This window comes from Artemia franciscana, chromosome 10, assembly GCF_032884065.1.
Source record: "Artemia franciscana chromosome 10, ASM3288406v1, whole genome shotgun sequence".
NCBI classification, from domain to species: domain Eukaryota; kingdom Metazoa; phylum Arthropoda; class Branchiopoda; order Anostraca; family Artemiidae; genus Artemia; species Artemia franciscana.
Genome location: NC_088872.1, coordinates 40,963,597 through 40,986,789, shown reverse-complemented (window position 1 = coordinate 40,986,789; position 23,193 = coordinate 40,963,597). Strand labels below are relative to the sequence as shown.

Sequence of the window (23,193 nt, the reverse complement as noted above, 5' to 3'; positions counted from 1 at the left end):
TTCATTGGGGAAGAGAGATTCCATGAAGGGAGTGCAGGATTTTCAAGCAATATTAAATAAAAAACAATGATAGAATAAATATGAAAAAGTTTTTTCAACTGAAAGTAAGGAGCAGCATTAAAACTTAAGACAAACAGCAATTAATACACATATGCGGGGTTTATCTCCTCCTAAATACCTCGCTCTTTACGCTAAAGTACTTTTAGTAATTTCAACTATTTATTCTGCGGCCTTTGTAATTCAGGGGTCATTCTTAAAGATTTGGGATAAAATTCAAGCGCTAGTGTAAAGAGAGAGGTACTGACGAGGGGGCAAACCCCCTCATATACGTAATAAAATATGCAAATTTCGTTCTATTTATTCATGTGCGGTGAGCGAAATCAAGACATGCTTTAATTCAAAACGTTCAGAAATTAAATAAGAAAAACAAGTTTTTTAACTGAAAGTAAGGAGCAATATTAAAATTTAAGACGAACAGAAATTATTCCGTATATTAAAGGGGTTGTCCTCTCCTCAACGCCTCGCTCTTTACGCTAAAGTTTTTTTATTGTTTTAAAAAGTAGATTTGTGAGAAAGAGTCAAACTTTAGCGTAAAGAGCCAGGCGTTGAGGAGGGGACAACTCCTTTCTTATACGGAATAATTTCTGTTCGTTTTAAGTTTTAATGTTGCTCCCTGCTTTCAGTTGAAAAAATTTGTTTTTTTTATTCAATTGGTTGAAAGCTTGTTGAAGACTTGAGATTGTTGAAGCCCTTTGGCTTTACAGTATTTTAAACTTCATTGCCTCGCTGAGTTCATAAAATCGGCTTCAGAAAAGAAAAGAAAAAATTTAGAGTTCAACTCCATTCAAAGTGTATTTTTTTTAATAATTTGTAAGTAATACTACTTATGTTAAAGAGCATGCTCACGAAAATACATAGTAAAGAGTCAATGAAGCTCAAAGGCAGTAAACCAAAGAGAAAGACATATTTGATTTAACTCCAGTAAAAGATTTATTTTCAGGTGTCATGGGTTCGTCACAGAGACCTTCATGTCCTCACCGTGGGACATTTTACGTATACAACAGACGTTCGGTTTGGAGCTCATTATGGTCAATCAGCAGGTGACTGGAGTTTACAAATAAAATCAGTTCAGCCAAGAGACTCTGGTCTATACGACTGTCAAATTGGAACACAACCTCCAAAAAGCTTTTCTGTCAGACTACAAGTATACGGTAGGTAGTGGGAAATTATACTAAATTAAAGAGAAAAGCTTCACGAAAGTTGCAAAGATGAGGTTTCTAAATATAGATTAGGTCTATACAATTTGAAGTTTCCAAAAAGCGGGAAGATTCGCTAAGTAATGTTGAAGCTTGATCTAACATCTAAAGGATTATTTGTTTAACTTAGGAACTTGTAACTAAAAGAAATTTCTGAGTTCAGCCAATCAAAATTGAAAAAAATTCTATTTGCTTCGTTACGATTTGTATACGATAAAAAAAGCTTTTATTCATCTTTTTTTATTTATATTCTAAGGTCTAATCTTCTTAATTATTGATTTTTGCATCTACAAGAAAAAAAACTTGATATTTTAACAAGATGATGTCACTTCGAGCAACTAAATGCTGCCTATGCGTAAGAAGAAGAAGAAATCCCTGCTTATTTGTCACTGAAACAGATGAGAAAATACTGTTAGTCTAAGAAATAACCTGTTCTTTTTAGTTAGTAAAGCTAAATCGCCGTGAAGATTTCACTTTTCATTTGAAAATTTAGACTAATCTAAAATAAGCTTTATCATAGTTTCTTTCACTTTTAGATTTTTAAGTTTATTTTTCAACTAAATCGAAAACTTAATGGCCTAGTAACCAGGTTCATACAGTTGTTCCCGTAGTTCCATATAGCACTTCCATCGTTTGCCTTTATCTTGTTGTCCTAGTGAAGTCGAAAAAAGTTTGGAACTGGTAAATTTGGAAATCGAAGTCATTAAACCTTTTGAAGGGTCACAAACAACTCTTATGGGGTCTACACATTACAAAGCAAAGTATAAGTAGCTAAATTAAGCTATAGGGACTTGCTGCATTTAGGGACTGCAGCCTTGATAGATGGATAGAAAATCAGAACTGGGGCTACCCCTTCTTAGAAGGTCATGAAATTTAGTCCTGAGCTTGAGATCTTGGGAAAAAAAATTTACACTAAATACTACCCTAAAAAAATATTAAATGTAAATTATTATTATTTTTTTTCATCTTGGAACTTCTCGCAATTGAGTCTCGGGATTCTGATTAATTGTCACTGACAGCCCTGGTCAAAAGTAGTCTATTGAAAAAAGTTCGGTGACCTTTGTAGTATAAACTCTAAAAATGCAGTTGACTAAGACATTTATGGAGCTGCTGCGTGTGATTCTTAACTCCCAATCAATTTCATCACCTCTAGTACATGAGTAAATATTTGTTTTGCTTCCCCCCAAAATTGTGACTTGACATTGGGCCACATTTCATAAATATATTGATTTTACAGCAGTCGTGTGGAGGGTGAAATTCCTCAGCACCCCTGAAATTCAAGATTTTTCCAATAATTCCTGTAATTGTCAATACTTTTTATATGCTCTGCCTATTTGTTCCGTTTTTACGCATATTTTACCTTTTTCAAATTCTAATAGCCTCGAAATGGATACCAAACTACATGCTTATTTTAAATTCCCCGTTTTTTCTAAAACTAACAAAAACTTGTAAAAAAATTATATTAAAAATATTTTCAACTACCTTTGCTACGAAGGTTCATATATTGGAAATATGAATATTCACTATTGGAAACTCCCCGTCAAGGGGACCGTTTAGAGGACCAAGGAAAGTGCCGTAAGTGAAAATATATAAGTTGTTTGATTTTATAAATGTCTAAAGGATCTTAGAGGATAGTTTTTGAAAAACTTGAAAACAGGAAGAAAAATGTCTGTTATAATATCTGTTACTGGTACGTAAGTTACTATTTTGTTCTAGTTTGTAGGCTACATAAAGCGTATCTTAAAAAAGCGAAAAATGTTTAAATGAATGAAAATTGGACTGAAAAAAAGCTGATAAGGTCTTATTTTTCCAGAAAGGTATTTAACTAATTTTAATTTAGATTTGCATTTTAATGATAAAGTATTAAAAGAAGTGAACCGGAGCTAGATCCAGAGAGCTAGCATAAATTAAAAAATAAATTCCGAAATACCATGGGCTTAGAAATGTATCAGGCAACCACAAATTTGAGTCCAGTACCAAAAACTATACTTTAATTTGCGGTATTTATTCCATGCAGAAATGGCTTTTCAAATTATACGGATAGGAGAGACAGACCCAAAGAGATATTAGAGGTCAATGATTCCGTCTTAGGGATTCAAAAACCTCAGAATAAGGAAAAGTTTTCTAATTTTTGTTATTACCAATATCTCGAAAGCATTCTGTAATAAGTTTCACGTTTTTCTGCAAGTAAACATGCTGTAGAATTATGGATTGGGGAGATCACAAAGGACACTCTGAAAAAAAAATAACGGAGACCCAAAGCCATTGATAAGATATGCCATCTTCACCTACATCGATATTGCTATAAAAATTTAAAGATTGGCAGCAGGACGGAGGGCTAAACTTTTTCTCTGGTCTCCAGTCAAGGAAGCCCTGCTTATAATTCAAAATTCGGTATCGTAGAACGTTTCAATAATTAATAAGATATGCTGTATTTGTTCTCTTGAGTTAGAATCGGCATCGTTCTGACCTTCTTTCATTTTTCTTTTTTATTTGAAACTTGAAACTTAATGGTATTACTGTTCATTTTGGTTATACTATTCATGATTGTAGTTTGTCGATGCGGTTTCATATCAAGAACATAACGATGTTTACGATGTTGGCCAATTTCCATGTAACGCTAGGCAAGAAAAAAAAAACTCTTTTGAATGCAAGCATTGAAGATAATAACAAAAAGTATAGATAATGAGCAAAGAAAAACTAAGAGTAGCAAAATTCTCTGGGAATTAAAATATTTGGACTTTTCTAACACCAATTCTAATAAAATGGCTTTTAATTCTCGACACGTTATTTGCGTGGTAAACTAAGGTAAATGGTGGAATATTACAAGTGATTTTATCCGAAATTCCTTCCTCCCAAAAATACAACCATTAAATTCCATCCCTCAAAGTTTAAAATGCTAGAAGTGAGTGTTTATGTAAGTGCATCATTTTGAAGCTTTCCAAACCATATTTGTTCCATTTTATTCCTCCTAGCGAGTTTGCAGACCATAATTTTGACAAGGAGTTAGAGGCAATTATCTTGGAAAAGGTTTAAGGACCGGGGATGTCACCATCCCCTTCTAATTCTCAAATATACAGAACAAATATAGCTATAATTATCCCAGATGCAGTAAAACTGTGTTTTGACTAAGTTTAACCTTTTAGATAGTTCTTGGCTATCGCTTTTCCTCATTTAAAAAAGGAAAAAAGGACACCTCCAAAGAGTAATTAAAAATGAAACTAATTTGTCTAGAGGATATATCTGTCCGCAGAGGTGGGGTCAGATTTCCTGGGGATTGTTTAAAAACGATCAGAAACTAAATAAAACAAGTTTTTCAACTGAAAGTAAGGAGCATGCGTATATGAAGGAGGTTGCATCCTCCTCAACCCTTTGCTCTTTACGCTGAAGTATAATGTCCAAAGTGCAATAATAAATTCCCTAACTAATTTGATTACCTAGTTTGTTTGGAGTTCAGTTCAACACGAAACTGACGGAAATTATAAAACTCTAAAATAAATAACAAAAATGTGTTAAATACACAAATTAATCAACGCTGTTCCAGCAATTAACAACAACTGATGAAGTCTTTTCACGTTTAAACACAACTTTTGTGCGAGGTTTTCTTAATATACAATCCCTTACATAAGTAGAAACTTTAAGCAGAGTAAAGCCTTTAACTTCTCTCTCTATTGCTTTTAGCTAAAGTTTATTTTGACATCGTTTTCAAATAACTATGAAAACTTTCAAGCTTTTCATTTGAAGCAAGGAAGTTTGCAATATAGGCTACACGAAAAAGAAAGCAAACTAGAGTAGTTAGATTTGTTTTCCCGAATGGATGAAAAGAGATATGAAAATAATTATTCTATGGCTGGCGGAAATATAACTACTTTTTCGAGCTAATCAAACAGTTATTGGTAGCAAATTGTAAGTAAGGAACGACTGGACTCAATAGTAACCAAAACTATACAAAATAGAATTTTGATAGCAATATATGCATCAAAATTGTTGGCTTTTTATTCTGATAAAATAAAACAAACAAGTTTTTTCAGCTGAAAGTAAGGAGTAACATTAAAACTTAAGTCGAACAGAAATTAATAAGTATTTGAAAGGGGCTGCCTCCTCCTCAACAATTCGCTCTTTATGCTAAAGTTTCTAAGTACTTTTGAAAAAGCTTCTTGTTGTTCCAGTTAAACGAATATAATGTTTCAGAAGTCTTTCTGAAGGAATTGGGACAAAGTTCTAACTTTAGCGTAAAGAGCAAGGGGTTGAGGAGGAGGCAACCTGCTTCATATTCGCAATAATTTCTGTTCGTTTTAAGTTTTAATGTTGCTCCTTACTTTCAGTTGAAAAAAACTTGTTTTTTTTATTTAGTTTCGATCGTTTTCAAATAGTCCCAGGAAATCTGATCCCACCTCTAAGGACGGACATATCCTCTAGACAATTCAGTCCCGGTGAAAATTTACCCGGGCAATCACCCTTAACGACTTGACGCGTAAAATTAAGACGGGAAAGAAAAGCAAGAAATATAAAAATAACTCTGTATAGGAATTCTGGCAAATTTCTCCAGTGTATAATTTTCTTTGACAAGTTCACCCAGTGGAAACTTCCTCCCCATGGAAAGTAACCCCGTGAACCCCCTCCCCCAAGTGGAATATATGTCTTCCTACCCTAAAATGTATGCATGCTTCCCAATAACAAATACCGTGGGTGAACAATGGACAATTTTGTAACTTACAGGCTTTTCCCCTTGGGCTGTGGGGGGGGGGGGGGGTCATGTTATATCCAAAGGCAAATTTATTGGGCCTTTCAACTGTGATGAACAAAATGGCTATCTCAAATTTTAATTGGAGGATTTTGGGGGGAAAGGGCAGGGTAGGGGGCCTAGTTGTCCTCCAGTCTTTTTAGTCACTTAAATAAGGCACTAGAACTCTTGGTTTCTGTTTCAATGAGCCTCTTACGATATTCTTGGACCAATGGATAGATAAGATCATCCCTCAAGGAAAAAAAAAACAACAAACACACATCCGTGATCTTTCTTCTGGCAAAACAAATACTAAATTCTGAATTTTCGCAGATGGAATCTTGAAATCTCTACAATGGGGTTCTCTGATACCGCTAAATCTGACGGTGTGATTTCCATTAAGATTCCATGACTTTTAGGGTGTGTACCACCTTCTTTTTCGAAAAAAGACGAATTCTCTCAGGCTCGTAACCTTTGAAGGGTTAAGACTAAACTTAATGAAACTTCTGAGCTTATATGTTTGAGATTAGCACAGAAATCTGACTCTGATAGTACTAAGAGACTTTAGCATAAAAATCGAGGTGTTGACGAGGGGCAACACCCCTCATATACGTAATAATTTCTGTTTGTTTTAAGTTTTAATGTTGCTCCTTATTTTCAGTTGAAAAAACTTGTTTCTTTATTTAATTACATAAAAAAACTAGTATTTTTAACTGAAAGTAAGGAGCGACATTAAAACTTAAAACGAACAGAAATTACTCCGTATATTAAATGGGTTTTCCCCTCCCCAATCCCTCGCTCTTTACGCTAAAGCTTTTAATTGTTTTAAAAAGCAGAATTGTGGCAAAGAGTCAAATTTTAGCGTAAAGAGAGAGGGATTGCGGAGGGGACGACCCATTTCATATACGGAGTAATTTCTGTTCGTTTTAAGTTTTAATGTCGCTCCTTACTTTCAGTTAAAAAAACTAGTTTTTTTTGTAATTTCTGAACGTTTATGAATTAATGCATGTTTGATTTTGGCTCTCCCCACATAAATTATTAAAATGAAATTTGCATATTAATTCCTTTTTTGGCTAAATGGCTTTCTCTTAGTTTTGATCAGACGATTTTGAGAAATAAGGGGTGGGGAAAGCCTAGTTGCCCTGCAATTTTTCGGTTACATAAAAAGGCAACTATAAATTTTAATGTTTAACGAATGTTTTAATTAGTAAAAAATATACCTAACTTAAGAATTAGCTTACGTAACAAAATTTTATATTCTTAACTTTTTATTATGTATATGAGGGGGTTTGTCCCCTCGTTAATACCTCGCTCTTTACACTAAATCTTAAGTTTTGTCCCAATTCTTTAAGAATGACCACTGAATCCGAAAGGCCGTAGAATAAATAGTTGAAATTACTAAAAATACTATAGCATAAAGAGCGATGTATTTATCTCCTCCTAAATACCTCGCTCTTTATGCTAAAGTATTTTTAGAACCCCTCATATGCGTAATAATCTTTTCGTTTTAAGTTTCAATGCCACTTCTTACTTTCAATTGAAAAAAACTTTTCCATGTTTATTTTTCATTATTTTTTTTATAGTAATTTTAGAAAATCCTGGGCCCTTTTCATTGAATTTCTGTTCCCCCATGACATATTTCTCCAAGGAAAGATCCTCCCACATAGCTCCCTCCCCTTAACCCCACCCCCTAACCAAAAATCCCCTGAAAACGCTGTGGGGTAGTCCCCCCGGGACTACCCCACAGTCCCCCAGGGACTGTGGGGTAGTAAGTCATTCCCAAAGACATAGTTGTTATGGTTTTTGACTATGCGGAACAAAATGGCTATCTCAAAATTTTGATCCGTTGTTTTTGGAGAAAAATGAGCGTGGGAGGGGGCCTAGGTGCCCTCCAATTTTTTCGCTCACTTAAAAAGGACGCTAGAACTTTTCATTTCCGATAGAATGAGCCCTCTTGAGACATTCTAGGACCACTTGGTCGATACGATGACCCCTGGGAATAAAAAAAAAACGAACAAATAATCACGCACCCGTGATTTGTCTTCTGGCAAAAAATACGAAATTCCACATTTTTGTAGATAGTAGCTTGAAACTTCTACAATAGGGTTCTCTGGTACGCTGAATCTGATGGTGTGATTTTCGTTAAGATTCTATCACGTTTAGGGGTTGTTCCCCCTATTTTTTAAAATAAGCCAAATTTTCTCAGGCTCGTAACTTTTGATGGGTAAGACTAAACTTGATTAAACTTATATATTTAAAATCAACATTAAAATTCGATTCTTTTCATGTAGCTATTGATATCAAAAACTCAAAAATCCGTTTTTAGAGTTTTGGTTGCTATTGAGCCGGGTCGCTCCTTACTACAGTTCGTTACCACGAACTGTTTGATTTCTAAGGGTTTTTTAAATAGTGCCAGGAAATCTGGCTTTACCTCCACGGTAATTTCCTTTCTGCCCTTGGATCTATTCTCTAGAATTCAACCCTGGTGCAAATTTGACCCGGGCAATTACCCTTAACATCTTCACGTGTAAAATTGAGTTGGATAAGAGAAAGCAAGACAAAAGAAGAATTTCAAATTGGTATTCTGGCAAATTCCCTCAGCGTAAATATCACTCTCTGGAAAATTCCCTCCCCATGGAAAAGTATACACATAGAAACTCCCCTAGCAGAAAATTCGTCCTCCCCAACCTAAAAAATGTATGCATACTTCCCAATAACAAATATTATACGTAAACAGTAGATAACTTAATGACCTTTCCCCAGGGACTTTGAGGGGATGTGATATCTCCAGAGGTATAGTTATTCTGCTTTTCAACTATGCTGAACAAAATGGCAGTCTCAAAAGTCTGAGCAGACGATTTTGAGAAAAAGGGGCGTGGGAGGGGGCCTAGTTGCCATTCAATCTTTTTGGTCACTTCTTCTGGCTCAAATGAGTCTTCCCCCAAAATCCTGGGACCACTGAGTTTAAAAGATCACCGCTGGGAAAAAAACAAAACAAACACGCATCCGCGATCTGTCTTCTGGAAAAGCTCCACATTTTTGCAGATAGGAGCTTGAGACCTCTAAGCTAGGGTTCTCTGATGTGCTGAATCTGAGGATCTGATTTTTATTAAAATTATATTACTTTTGGTGGTTTTTTCCCTTTTTTCGAAAATTAGCCATATTTTCTCAGGCTTGTAGCCTTTGATGGGTAAGACTAAACTTAATGAAAATTTTATTTTTGAAATCAGCATAAAAAGGCAATTTTTTTATATATCTATTGGTATTAAAATTTACTTTTTAGAGGCTTGGTTATTACTAAGCTAGGTCGCTTCTTCCTTACAGTTTTTTACCAAGAAGTGTTTCATTCCAGATATGCTTAGTTTATTAAGCTGATCGATGCCCATTAGCTACCGAGCATGAGAAAGTTCGCGTGACTTTTGAAAAAGAGGGGAGACAATCCCAAAATGTCAAGGAATCTTCACGGATACGTGTTTATTTGTTTTTTTCTTCAGGGTGATCGTATCGAACTAACGGTCCTTAGAAGGTCGAAAGAGGGCTCATTCAAATGCAAATTAAAAGTTATAGTGTGATATAGGTGCCTAAAAAGATTGGATAGCCACTAGCCCCCTTCCTCCAACGCTGTTTTTCCCAAAAGTCATCCGATCAAAATTTTGAGATAACCGTTTTGTTCAGCACTTTTTAAAGGTCTAATAACCATGCCGTTTGGGAGGACATGACCCCCTTAAGCCCCTAGAGGAAGGGCTATAAGTAATAAAATGAATGAATGAATGAAATAGTAATGAATGAATTGTAATGTCTAAGTAACTCCCATATAAACTACTATCTTGTGGTAGACGAAGAAAGCATGGCATACTGAGAGACAAAAGTGCCCTTTCCATTTCTTTGGGATGCTGTGTGGTCATTCCTTTGGGATGACATCTAGGCTGAGAGCCGTGGGCTGAGCTATTGAAGACACGAGAAACAAGCAATTTGTACATGTTTGGTGTGGCCTAGCTGCATAAGCAGTATCAGTGTTATTCTATGAAAGATGGTATGTTTGACCGTAAGACTTTGGATAAGCTTGATCTCTAAGAAATGATTAAATAAGAAAAACTAGTTATTTTAACGGAAAGTAAGGAGCGACAATAAAACTTAAAACGGACAGAAATTACTCCGTATATGAAATGGGTTGTCCCCTCCGCAATCCCTCGCTCTTTACGCTAAAGTCTTTAATTGTTTTAAAAAGTAGAATTGTGGCAAAGAGTCAAACTTTAGCGTAAAGAGCGAGGGATTGCGGAGGGGACAACCCATTTCATATACGGAGTAATTTCTGTTCTTTTTAAGTTTTATTGTCGCTCCTTACTTTCCGTTAGAAAAAACTAGTATTTTTTTATTTAATTTGTGAACGTTTTGAATTAATGCATGTTTGATTTTGGCTCATAGCACATAAATTATTAAAATGAAATTTGCATATTAATTCTATTTTTGGCTAAATGGCTTTCACTTAGTCTTGATCAGATGATTTTGAGAAATAAGGGGTGGGGAAGGAGGCGTAGTTGCCCTCCAATTTTTAGGTTACTTAAAAAGACAACCAGAACTTTTAATTTTTAACGAACGTTTTTATTAGTAAAAAATACACGTAACTTAAGATTTAACTGACGTAACAAACTTTTATATTCTTATATTTTTATTATGTACTAGCTGTTGGGGAGGTGCTTCGCGCCACCCCAACACCTAGTTGGTGGGGGTGCTTAGCGCCCCCTCAAGCCCCCCCGCGCGCGTAAGTCGTTGCGCGCCATATTAGTTACGCGCCATTGTAGTTTTTAACTACGTAAAACTTGCGAATATACAACATTCTTCGCTGTCCCTTTGTCTGTGCATATAAATAGATTGTCAGGTTTACCGATTCTTGAACATGCAACATATAATTGTCCATGGGAAAAACAATCCGTATTCAGATCTATACCTCATGATTCTAATGATTGCCCTTGAGCTTTGTTGATGGTGATTGCTAATCGAACATTATCTGTGTCCCCGTCGTCATTTATATATCCCCCTGTACCCCCGGCGTCCCCGTTGTAGTTGTGTCCCTGTGTCCCGGTCGTCATTTGTGTCCCAGTCTGTAATTTCTCTTTAAGTGTCCCGGTCGTCATTTATATTCCCTGTGTCCCGGTCGTCATTTGCGTCCCGGTGTGTCGGTCTAAATATACATTCGTTTTTGAATTGGTATATGATGAAATAATTTTTTTGTTTTTTTCCTTTTTTCTTTTTATTTTTTTTTGGTTTTTACCTTTTTTAAGCTGTTTTAGTTTTTTCTTTTTTCTTTTTAGTTTTTTTTGTAGTTTTTACCTTTTTTTAGTATTTTTTTATTTTTATTTTTTTTAAGTTTTCTTCCTTTTTTAGATTTTTTTCTTTTTTAGTTTTGAAAAAAATTTTTTGTTTTTTTTGTTATTTTTTCTTTTTAGTTTTTTTTTGGTTTTTACCTTTTTTTAGCTTTTTAGTTTTTTTATTTTTCTTTTTATTTTTTTTGTAGTTTTTACCTTTTTTTAACTTTTTTTATTTTTATTTTTTTTAGTTTTTTTCTCCTTTATTTTTCAGTTTTGTTCCTTTTTTTTTAAGTTTTTTAGTTTTTTACCTTTTTTTTAGTTTTTTTTTTAGCTTTTTAGCCTTTTTTAGTTTTTTTTATTAGTTTTTAGTTTTTTTCTTTTTAGTTTTTTTTTTTAGTTTTTACCTTTTTTAGTTTTTTTTATTTTTTTTCTGTTTTAGTTTTTAGTTTTTTACCTTTTTTTAGCTTTTTTATTTTTTTAGTTTTTTATTTTTATTGTTTTTAGTTTTCTTTTTCTCCTTTATTTTTTAGTTTATTTTTTTTCCTTTTTTCTTTTTTCTTCTTTTTTAGTTTTTATTTTTTTTATTTTTTTCTTTTTTTTAACCTTTTTTAGTTTTTTTTATTAGTTTTTAGTTTTTTTTCTTTTTCTTTTAGTTTTTACCTTTTTTTTATTTTTTTTAGTTTTTTCTTTTTTAGTTTTTACCTTTTTTTAGTTTTTTTCTTCTTTTGTATTAATACTAAAGTCAAGGTTCGAACCTGGAACCTCTCGAACCTAGAACCTGGAACATAACGCGTTACCAACTCAGCTACATCGGCTTGAATAATTTTGTTTTTGAATTGGTATATGATTAAATAATTCAGACGCCATATGCGGACAAACATGACGTCACTCGAAAGTCAGACAGACAGACAGACAGACAGACAACTTATTTTTATATATATAGATATGAGGGGGTTTGTCTCCTCGTTAATACCTCGCTCTTTAAACTAAATTTTAACTTTCGTCCTAATTCTTTAAGAATGACCCCTGAATCAGAAAGGCCGTAGAATAAATAGTCGAAATTACTAACTATACTTTAGCATAAAGTGCGAGGTATTTATCTCCTCCTAAATACCTCGCTCTTTATGCTAAAGTATTTTTAGAACCCCTCATATGCTTAATAATCCCTGTTCGTTTTAAGTTTTAATACTACTCCTTACTTTCAATTGAAAAAACTTCTCATGTTTATTTTTTCATTGTTTTTTTTTATAGTAATTTTAGAAAATCCTGCGCCCTTTTCATTGAATTTCTCTCCCCCCATGGCATATTCCTCCAAGGAAAGATCCTCCCACATACCCCCCTCCCCTCAACCCCGACCCCCAAACCAAAAAAATCCCCCTGAAAACGTCTGTTCACTTCCCAATAACCATTACTGTATGTAAACACTGGTCAAAGTTTGTAATTTGCAGCCCCTCTCCCAGGGACTTTGGGGGAGTAAGTCATCCCCAAAGACATAGTTATTATGGTTTTCGACTATGCGGAACAAAATGGCTATCTCAAAATTTTGATCCGTTGACTTTGGGAAAAAATAAGCGTGGGATGGGGCCTAGCTGCCCTCCAATTTTTTGGTCACTTAAAAAGGGCACTAGAACTTTTCTTTTTCGTTAGAATGAGCCCTCTTGCGACATTCTAGGACCACTTGGTCGATACGATGACCCCTGGGGAAAAGAAAAAAAACATAAACAAATAAACACGCACCCGTGATCTGTCTTCTGGCAAAAAATACGATATTCCACATTTTTGTAGATAGAGAGCTCGAAATTTTTGCTATAAGGTTCTCTATGAAGTCAAAGGCTTTGTATATGACGTCATTATAAGTATATAAGAAGGCGTTTCAAAGAGAAATTTTAGTATAGATCTTAAAATGACAGAAGAAACAGCCGAGGAAGCTGCTCAAATAGTTAATTTAAAAAGAGAAAGTTTAGTATAAATCCTACAATGGCAGAAGAAACAGCCGAGGAAGCTGCTCAAAGAGTTAATGCCAAAAGGCTTGCGGCTAAAGAACGCAAAACCGCGCAGTTAGATGAAAATCAACCTGGACAGCGAGAGTCAAAACGTATCAAAACTGAAAATGATAGCGATGATGATTGGGTTTGGATTTTGACTTGGATAAGGTCATCAATGTCCACCAGATTTTAGTTAAAAAAAACAAAGGTTTCGGCGATATGTATTTCATAGTGACGAAAGACAAGCCAAGGTAAAACAAACCAAATAACTTGAAAGTGATACCGATGATAAAAAAAAAACCACGCTGAAAGGACTATCGTTTCCCAGTTGCAACATCTTTTCCACAAAAATAATAATTTAGTGCTTCTGTTCAAAACAGCAATCGAATTGATGCCTACTGATACGCAACTATCAACGAAGTGGCAATCGTTATGGTCGGTGATCGGTTCTTACCTCGAGATAATATTCTTTATAGGCGAAACAATCAGTTGACAAGAATTGCTTAAACTCTTCGATGCTACGATGCCCTACAATATCCTATCATTTTTTGGGACGGAGCCGACGGCTATCACTTTAATATAAAATTGATAAATCTAGCCACTAACAAAGAAATGCAGCGCAATGAAATATTATGCCTATAGATTAATGATTCGTCATTTATTACATTTACATATAATCCATCTTGGGATTAGATACAACAGCTTTTACACCCTGGACAATCGCCGGTTCATAGACATGACATTACGGCCCGTGTCTTCCGGCAAAAGTTGCTCTCCTTCATCTCCTACAGAGTTATGGGAGAAATACAAATCGCAAATGGCCGAGAATATACTCCACTGAATACGGCTAGGAAGGTCAGATAGGACCTTGGACTTTACAACAGAAATTTATAACTGCACTTTAGTTATGATTGAAGATTTGTGCTTATCTATTGCGAACAAACTTCTCATGCATTTGGGAATGCCTTCATCTAATCGTACTGCTTCTATTTCTACATGTTTAGACTGGGATCGTGAACAAAGTTACAACACAATTGATCTATTGTCGTATGTATACAGACCGGGACACCGGGACACAAGGAATATAAATGACGACCGGGACACTCAAAGAGAAATTACAGACCGGGACATCCGGACACAAATGACAAGCTGGACACAGGGAATATAAATGACGACGGGGACACTCAAAGAGAAATTACATACCAAGACACCGGGACACAAATGACGACCGGGACACAGGGAATATAATTGACGACCGGGACACAGGGACACAACTACAACGGGGACGCCGGAAGGGCAGATGGGGGATATATAAATGACGACGGAGACACAGGGAATATTCGATTAGCAATTACCATCAACAAAGCCCAAGGGCAATCATTAGAAAAATGCGGTATAGATCTGAATACGGATTGTTTCCCCATGGACAATTATATGTTGCATGTTCAAGAGTCGGTAAACCTGACAATCTATTTATATGCACAGACAATGGGACAGCAAAGAATGTTGTATATTCGCAAGTTTTACGTAGTTAAAAACATATACATATATATATCTATCTATATTCACAGGTGGGACATAGGGACACAACTACAATGGCGCGTAACTAATATGGCCCGTAACGACTTACGCGCGCGGGGAGGGGCTTGGGGGGGCGCGAAGCGCCACCCCAACAGCTAGTATATATATATATATATATATATATATATATATATATATAGATATATATATATATATGTATAGATATATATATATATATATATATATATATATATATATATATATATATATATATATATATATATATATATATATATATATATATATATATATCTATATTCACAGGTGGGACATAGGGACACAACTACAAGGGCGCGTAACTAATATGGCGCGTAACGACTTACGCGCTTGGGGGGGCTTGGGCGGGGCACGAAGCGCCCCCACCAACAAGGTATTGGGGTGGCGCGAAGCGCCACCACAACAGCTAGTATATATATATATATATATATATATATATATATATATATATATATATATATATATATATATACTATATATACTACCTAACAGCTAGTATATATATATATATATATATATATATATATATATATATATATATATATATATATATATATATATATATATATATATATATATATATAGCCGCGGGGGGGCTTGGGGGGGCGCGAAGCACCCCCACCAACTAGGTGTTGGGGTGGCGCGAAGCGCCACCCCAACAGCTAGTATATATATATATATATATATATATATATATATATATATATATATATATATATATATATATATATCATGAAAAGAGAAATCACCAATGCAACAGCACAAACACAAAAAAAAAAAAAAAAAGACAGAAGGAGAAAAGGAAGACTGTTTTCCTAAATTAGTGATTAATGTAGACCAGCCCTTGAATGAGGCCTTAACCCTACTCATCCATACAATCACATAGGTCAAACAGCATAGCCACACACAATCAACCATAAAGAATAGTCCATGGACAGGCAGTCATGTCGTCAATAAGTATAAGTCGTCATTTACCAAACAATAGAAAAAATAATATAGATAAATAATTAATAATATAGACAAAATAATAATATAGACAGAGGCAACACCCAACATAAGGGCTCATCAGGAGAATACACTGGCCTATATAGGGTTTCGCCACTCTAAATTCTCTACCCAGCACAGTGTTGTGGCTACCACAGAATATCCATGGCATCCCCGCGTCAGGTATCACCCCCAAAATGCATGCCTATGAAAAAAAAAAAAAAAAAAACAACAGCAAATGTAAAACAACCAAGTAAAACCAAAACAAGTTTATCCTGTTAATATATCCCTCCCTGTAGCAACGATAGGTAAACTAAATATTATAAATTTTACCAAATCACAAATATTAACACAATGCAAAAAACCTGAATGAACTAAACAATTATAGAATTCACCTTTACCATGTGGCTAATTTTTAAGAAAATCCGCTCAATTAGAAACTCAATCAAAATAAATGGCGCTGCGACGACATTTCTCGAATCTCCGAAATTAGTTGAAATTTCTTTAAGTATTTCTAGATAATTCTTTTGATATTTATTTAAAAGTTCGTTATAATGAAAACTAAATTTTTTAAATTGCCAAGTTAATTTATTTGCAGAAAAACCTCTTGATATCAATCTTTGGTTTAAGATTTTACATCTATTTTTAAAATCAATATAATTACTACAAATCTTTGCATAACGAAGTAACTGTGAGAAAAACGCTGAATATGTGATATTTGAGTGTATATTACTTTCAGGGAATGGGAAACTAATCACTTCAAAATCAAAATCATCTGTTTTATTATACATTTTAAAACTTAATTTATTATTATCACAAATATTAATATTTAAATCTAAGAAATGATCTTCATGACCAGCGCCATGACTAGGCTCAAGAAAAAGCTCTGATGGATATATATTTTTAGAAATATCAATGAAATCATTACAATTTAAGACCAAAATATCGTCTAAATATCTTTTATTATTTGACAAAGCATGTTTTAAATTAATTGGATTATTCTTATCCATCATATATTTATATTCTAGTTGACTTAAAAACAAGTCAGCTATAAATGGGCTGGCATTCCCCCCATTAGAATTCCCACAATTTGCTTATACAAATCACCCCCAAATCTTATATAAGTATTGTATAAAACAAATTCCAATAACTCAAAAATCATATCCAAGCTGTAACATCTCAAGTTAACTGTAGTATTAAAGCAATTTGTCCATATAGCTTTTTTATTATAAATGTCTATTTTTAAGAACCTTTTACTAGATAAGAGGAAAGATTTCTTGATAACAGTTTTTAAATTATCAAACACTACATTAAGTGATAAATTAGTATACATTGTCGCAAAATCGAAAGACTCAATTCTTTTGTCTGAAACCATTGTTACAGAATCTATCACCTGCAGTGAATTGTTAACACTCCAATATGGATTAAAATTCGAAAATTTTTTAATACCAGAACAATAGGTTTTAAGTTTATTTACAATTTCCTTTAAAATTAAAGAGAGGTCAGTAGCAGCAATGCGGGTTGGACATTTAGCTGCTCCAGCAATAAACCGTGGTTTAGGGGGATTCTTATGAAATTTTACAGTCCAATATAGAAAAGGGAACTTTTTATCATTGTCATTTATTTTAATATTAAAATTTTTAAAAAGTATTTCTTCAGTCTTTTCAATTAAATTCTCATCCTCTATATTTAACTTTTCGTAAACATTAGTTGTGCATAACTCCCTTTTTAAGATATCCCAATAGCGCTTCTGACAAATTATGGCAAAATTATTATTAGCTTTATCCACTGGCACAATTACAAATTCATTCTTTAGATTAGCAATTGCTTGTTTAATCTTCGCATTATAAAATAATGATTTAGTGTTACTATTTTTTAAGTTAGAATATATTTTATTTCTTATTCTACTAATAATTAAATTCTTCCAACTTTGAAAACTCTTTTTATTTTTAATCTCTTTCTTACACCACTTATCAATAAATAAATCAAAATCATTTTCCAAGCAATCAAGAACACTCGACGGTTTCAGATGATGAGAAAGACGGAAATTAGCCCTTTTATTCGTTATAATTTGAATATCATCTTGCTTTATTATTGACAAGTCCCCTGTTATAACATGTTTGTAAGTAGGATTTACAAATGGGCCAAGTTGCTTACAATTGCAAACCGGTTTCCAATTTATATCACTATCTAGTCTTTTTAGTATTAAATTAAAAATAATTTGCCCAATAGTTTTTGAAAATTTATAAGTTAAAACTGGACTATCATTATAATTCAAATTACTAGGAAGGGCCTGTTTCACATGCCGCTGATTTAAAATTTCTGGTGAATTAATATCTTAAACGAAGCATTCCTTCTGTCTCATGGCTTTCCACAATGAAAAAAAATGCTTTCATACTCACTAGGGAAATCACGGTATATCTCTTAGCAAGCTATCGAGATCCTATTGGCCTTCCTCAGCAATCAAACAGTCTTTGGTAACAGACTACAAGTACAGAGCGACCCATGTCAAAAATAACAGTAGCTCTAAAATGGAACTTTTAACAAGAAATATATATCAAAAATTCTCATTCATAAATTGACATCTCAAAATTTTCACTCGATTGGATTTTAGCACTGTTTGGAGATAAAATTCAACTTACTGCACAAAATATAAGAAATCAACACTTTACTATGGCATGTTCTCTTTTGTTACTTGAAAAGGGCACTATAATTTGAAATTTCGTTCAAATGAGCCCTCATCAGATGTTCTACTACCATTACTCCGACATGACCATTTTTGGGGAAAAACAAATGAACACGCATCCACTATCAAATTTCTGGAACAAAAGTTGCAAGTTTTCTCTACCTCTGCAAAAGGATTCTTGAGAATGTTTAATATGATGATACAATTATCATCAAGATTCAGCCCCTTCTAGGGAGTGTCCCTGCTTTCTTATACTGAACAAATTTACTAAGGCTCATAGCTTTTTATGGCTAATTTCAAAGTTAATGAATTTTACATATTTGGAATTGTCATCAAACGATCATCCCTACTAAAATCTAAAAAAAATCATCCATTACTAAAAACTCATGTTGATTTTTACCCAGAGCGTGTTACCACGACCTATTTGATCACTTTAAGTATTGGAACCATTATTTGCGTTGACGCATTCCATTTTAATTAGTTTTTAAGTCTTTTTTGTTTTCTTGCTTCCTATTTTTTTTGCTTGACGTACGAAGTAAATTTGTCTATCTTAAAGAATGTGATGGTCTTTAGAAGAAAACATTATATAACCTTAAAATAAAAAAAATTAAGGACTCTAATTTAGTTTTAAAAATGCTACCTCTTAGAAAAACTGCTCATAAAATTGATTTATTTGCTTATTGATTTATATGCTTATAAAAATGAAATTTGTTAACAAAAAAACTTTTTGAATATCTCAAAACTAGAAATAAATTCAAAAGTTTCATTTCTAGCTTCTTGTTTTGGTTGTAAATTAGCTACTTTTATACGTGGAGTTCGTTTTTGTAATTCCCATGAAGTTAAATCGTGGCTTGGAGTAAGTTATAGCAATAAATGCTTGGGAGCAAAGATATATGGTGCTTTACTTTTGAAAAAAGAAAGAAGTGGGGCAGAACGGAAAATCTTTTCTAAGTCATCTCCGCATGTCTTCTCTCTGTGTCAAGGAGGCACACTCGTGCCTCTTTAAAGAGGCGAACCACGACAATGTTAAGCGATATTCGGTTCCAGTGGTCGCGGAGGGATGGGGAGGGATGTGTTTCGTAGCCCGAGCTCCAACTAAGAAACCTGCCAAATTTCATCCCCCTCCGACTTTTCCTTCATGGGGAAAATCTGGCCGAAAGTTTCGACCCCCCAACACCACCCCCCCCTTTAACGTTGTCCGATCGGGCTGAAATTCACAAGTTAAGGTCCCCTAGGACCCAGGAGCTTATCCGCGAAATTTCAGCTTGATCCGATAACTCCTTCCCTGTTTTCCAGAAACCACGCATAGCCACTTAATGTTCATGTTCTCCTTTTGTTTGTTTTTTCGCCACGCCTACAGGTCACAGCCGACATCGGATCTGGGTGTACGAAGACTCATTCGACGCGGAATTCTACGAGTAATTTTGCTTGAAAGTTTCGTCGGAAAATCTTAACCCCCGATTTTCTAGCTTAGAAAAACCCCATTTCCCCATAAGAGCACATGTTAAGTTTTTTGTTGTTAAAAGCTACGAATTTCAACATTCAAGTACATCAAAATGATCAGCTCGACATGGTGAGACTGACTAAAAGCTTCAAAAAATTCTGTCTTAACCTGTAAAATTTTGATTTGAGAAAAATGACAGAAACCCTTTTTTTCTGCCACGCTTACAGGTCACAGCCAACATCGGATCTGGGTGTACGAAGACTCATTCTTCGTACACCCAGGTACACTCATTCTTCGTACTAATTCCGTACAGGAATTAGTAGAGGCAGTTGGGGGGCTGCCGCCCCCCAAACTCCCCGCTTTTAAAGACTCTTTTGTACAGGTTTTTTGTTTTGTTAATTAAAAGAGGGCCTTTCCGAAGCCAAGAGCGGGGGGTTAGGGGGGCGGCAGCCCCCCACAACAAAAAAACCTGTACAAAAGTGTCTTTAAAAGCGGGGGGTTTGGGGGGTGGCAGCCCCCCAACTACCTTTCCTAACTCCTGTACGTTTTAAGGTTCGACTTTGGGACGCAGCCTCTTTAACTGTTTAAGAAAACGAAGTTTTTTCATATTATTTCAATAAGGGAGAGGGTACTATAGGCTGCCTGTAGCGATCTAATGAAACGATATACTGAAACATCTCTGCTATAGCGATGAATGAAACTCAGTATTTCTACCTACTAGAATTCTATTGAACATATAAGACAAAAACATATAAATAACGGGTAAATTCTATAAATGAGAGAATGACAAAGTACATTGTTTGAATTGTAACTGCCTGAATATTTTGGTTTCACGTTCTGGAAGAAAGAAACCAAAAATCAGAGTAAAAGACTAGAACATATAAAGTGATCGTTTTCTTAGTTAAAAAAGTGCTGTACCAAAAAATAAACATCAAAATATTTTTATTAAACACAAAAACGGGTTGTTTAGGCTATCAATAATTGTTTTTATCATAATATATTTTTGCTAGTTACAATTATTTATTCAAGAGTATTTTGTTGCAGTACTTATTTATAATTATATTTATGTAAATATATTTCTAGTTTATTTCCCATTCAATCAAAATTAAAACTTTGGAACTTTCATTACAGCTGATGGAAAAGGTATTGAAAAATGGATGAAAAAATAATACTTATAGACTTATCCCTGTCGGCTTGAAACTTTCAGGGCATGTACCCTTGTCCAAAGAGACATCAGACCAAAATAATTTTTTTTTCAAAGAAGGATAAATGCCAGAAACACGTTGTCACTTCCGACGACTTGATGCTTATAGAGGATGTGCCGTGAGTCCGAGGAACTCCAACGCACAAAACATTCTCTTAAAAAGTGTAACCGCACAGAAAATCGTTTATTGTCCGATCAACCTGAAACTTACAGGGTGCGTACTCTGGGCCCTAAAGGAACTAAAAATATATAAGAGCTTTTGGTTATGAAAATTAAACTCCATGAAATTGGCCAGGAAGCACAAGATAGGTGCTTAGAACCTCTGCCATACATTCTCAGGCATGTTAAACTTTATGGTAATAATCTTATCAGGCCCCTCTTCATTTCTGGAGATGCTCGCCTTTCTCCCATTTTGCTATATGTGCAGTTCTTATGCAATAAAATCTTGATTGGTGCCTTTAAACTTAATGACCTTCACAAATTGGGATTCAGAATTTAAAAAAAAAATAGTTTTCTTTTTTTTCTTTTTTCAAATCCTCTTCCTTCAGTATCTTAGTTTCGACTAACATAGGTTAGTGTTCAACAAAACGAAAAATTTTGTTCTTGAACGTGAAAACTGATTGTCAAGCTATTATGGGATTTGTAAGCGTGCTATCGAAATAAAGGATATCCAAGTATTAAGGCTGGGTAGGACGCAATTCAGCCACAGCGATTCAAAAGGCGTTATTTGGTGAAACAAATGTTGCACAAGAATGAAAAAGCTTTAACAAGTTTAAAATAAAGTTCACATGCAGACCAATGGTCTGCATAGTTGAAGTACTTAACGCCTGATTATCTATGTGGCCGGGTGGGCTATGTGTGGCTGGGGCTGAATAAAAGAACTTGAAGTCCTAAATGTGAATTTGCTGCTACATGTGAATTAGGTTGTATCCAAATGGTGCGCTATTCGCGCAAGTGGTCTATTTGACGAATCTAAGCTTAGTAGAGATGAAGAATAATTATGCTTTATTCGTAGTCCTTAAGTCAAAGGGTAGTGCACGTCTCTGTGATAAATATCAGGAATTGAACAGGATATCGAACCATCACTGCTACTCAGAGCCTCCTAGGGATGAAATACTCCATAAGATAGGAAGCAAAAAGTACTTCAACAAGCTAGAATTAACCCACGAGAACCGGATAATTAAAATGCATCCCAATAGCAGACAAGGTTTCGTGATGCCAAATGGCATACATAAATTTCTATCTATACCGTTTGGAATCCAAGGAGAAAGTGGATGAGTGCCGGAGCTGATAGGTATTTTCCCAGAGGTTTTAAGTTTCCTAGATTCTCCGTGAACGCCGTCTCCAGTGATACTTCTGAAGAGACTAGTTTCATATTCAGATGAACTTTACGAGATGGCAATCAGCAGGGATGGCAATTGGGGAGGGGAGAGTTAGCGATAATACCCCACCCTAAACGTCTTTACCCCCCCCCCCCTTAGATAAAGATTTTGTTTGTACTTTTATAGGAAAAAATTGGAAAATAACAAAATTGCCTTCCTCAGGAATTTAGAAATAGATTTTCCTTCCCTCCTACATTTTCATGAATTCCCATACCTGGCAGTCGAAATTCCTAACTGAAAAATTTAATTAAGTGCAGTTGTGTTAATTCGGAGTTGGGAATTTCGAGACACATTGTAGGGATTTGAGCATTCAAAAAGGCACACAAATTTCAAATGAGCCTTGAATTACCAATAATTATTCTATAATTGAATATGATACTTAAGACGAAACTCAAAGTGGCTATCTTTTTGTGTGACTTGTGGCTAAAGTACCATTTCCCCTTTAAGGTGTTGAGACTTGATAAAAACCCTGTGCCCCCCGGCATCCCCATTGTAGTTGTGTCCCTGTGTCCCGGTCGTCATTATTCCCTGTGTCCCGGTCGTCATTTGTGTCCCGGTGTCCCAGTCTGTAATTTCTCTTTGAGTGTCCCGGTCGTCATTTATATTCCCTGTGTCCCGGTTTCCCGGTCGTCATTTGTGTCC

The 23,193-nt window shown here is 34.7% G+C and overlaps 1 protein-coding gene across 1 annotated transcript in view; it reads left to right on the top strand.

Moving 5' to 3' along the window:
- LOC136032195 (poly(3-hydroxybutyrate) depolymerase-like) overlaps positions 1-23,193 on the top strand; it is a 283,620-nt gene that overhangs the window by 164,565 nt on the left and 95,862 nt on the right. Inside the window, exon 9 of the mRNA XM_065712402.1 lies at positions 1,001-1,211. Coding sequence (XP_065568474.1) covers positions 1,001-1,211 — 211 coding nt within the window. The remainder of the gene's footprint in view (positions 1-1,000; positions 1,212-23,193) is intronic.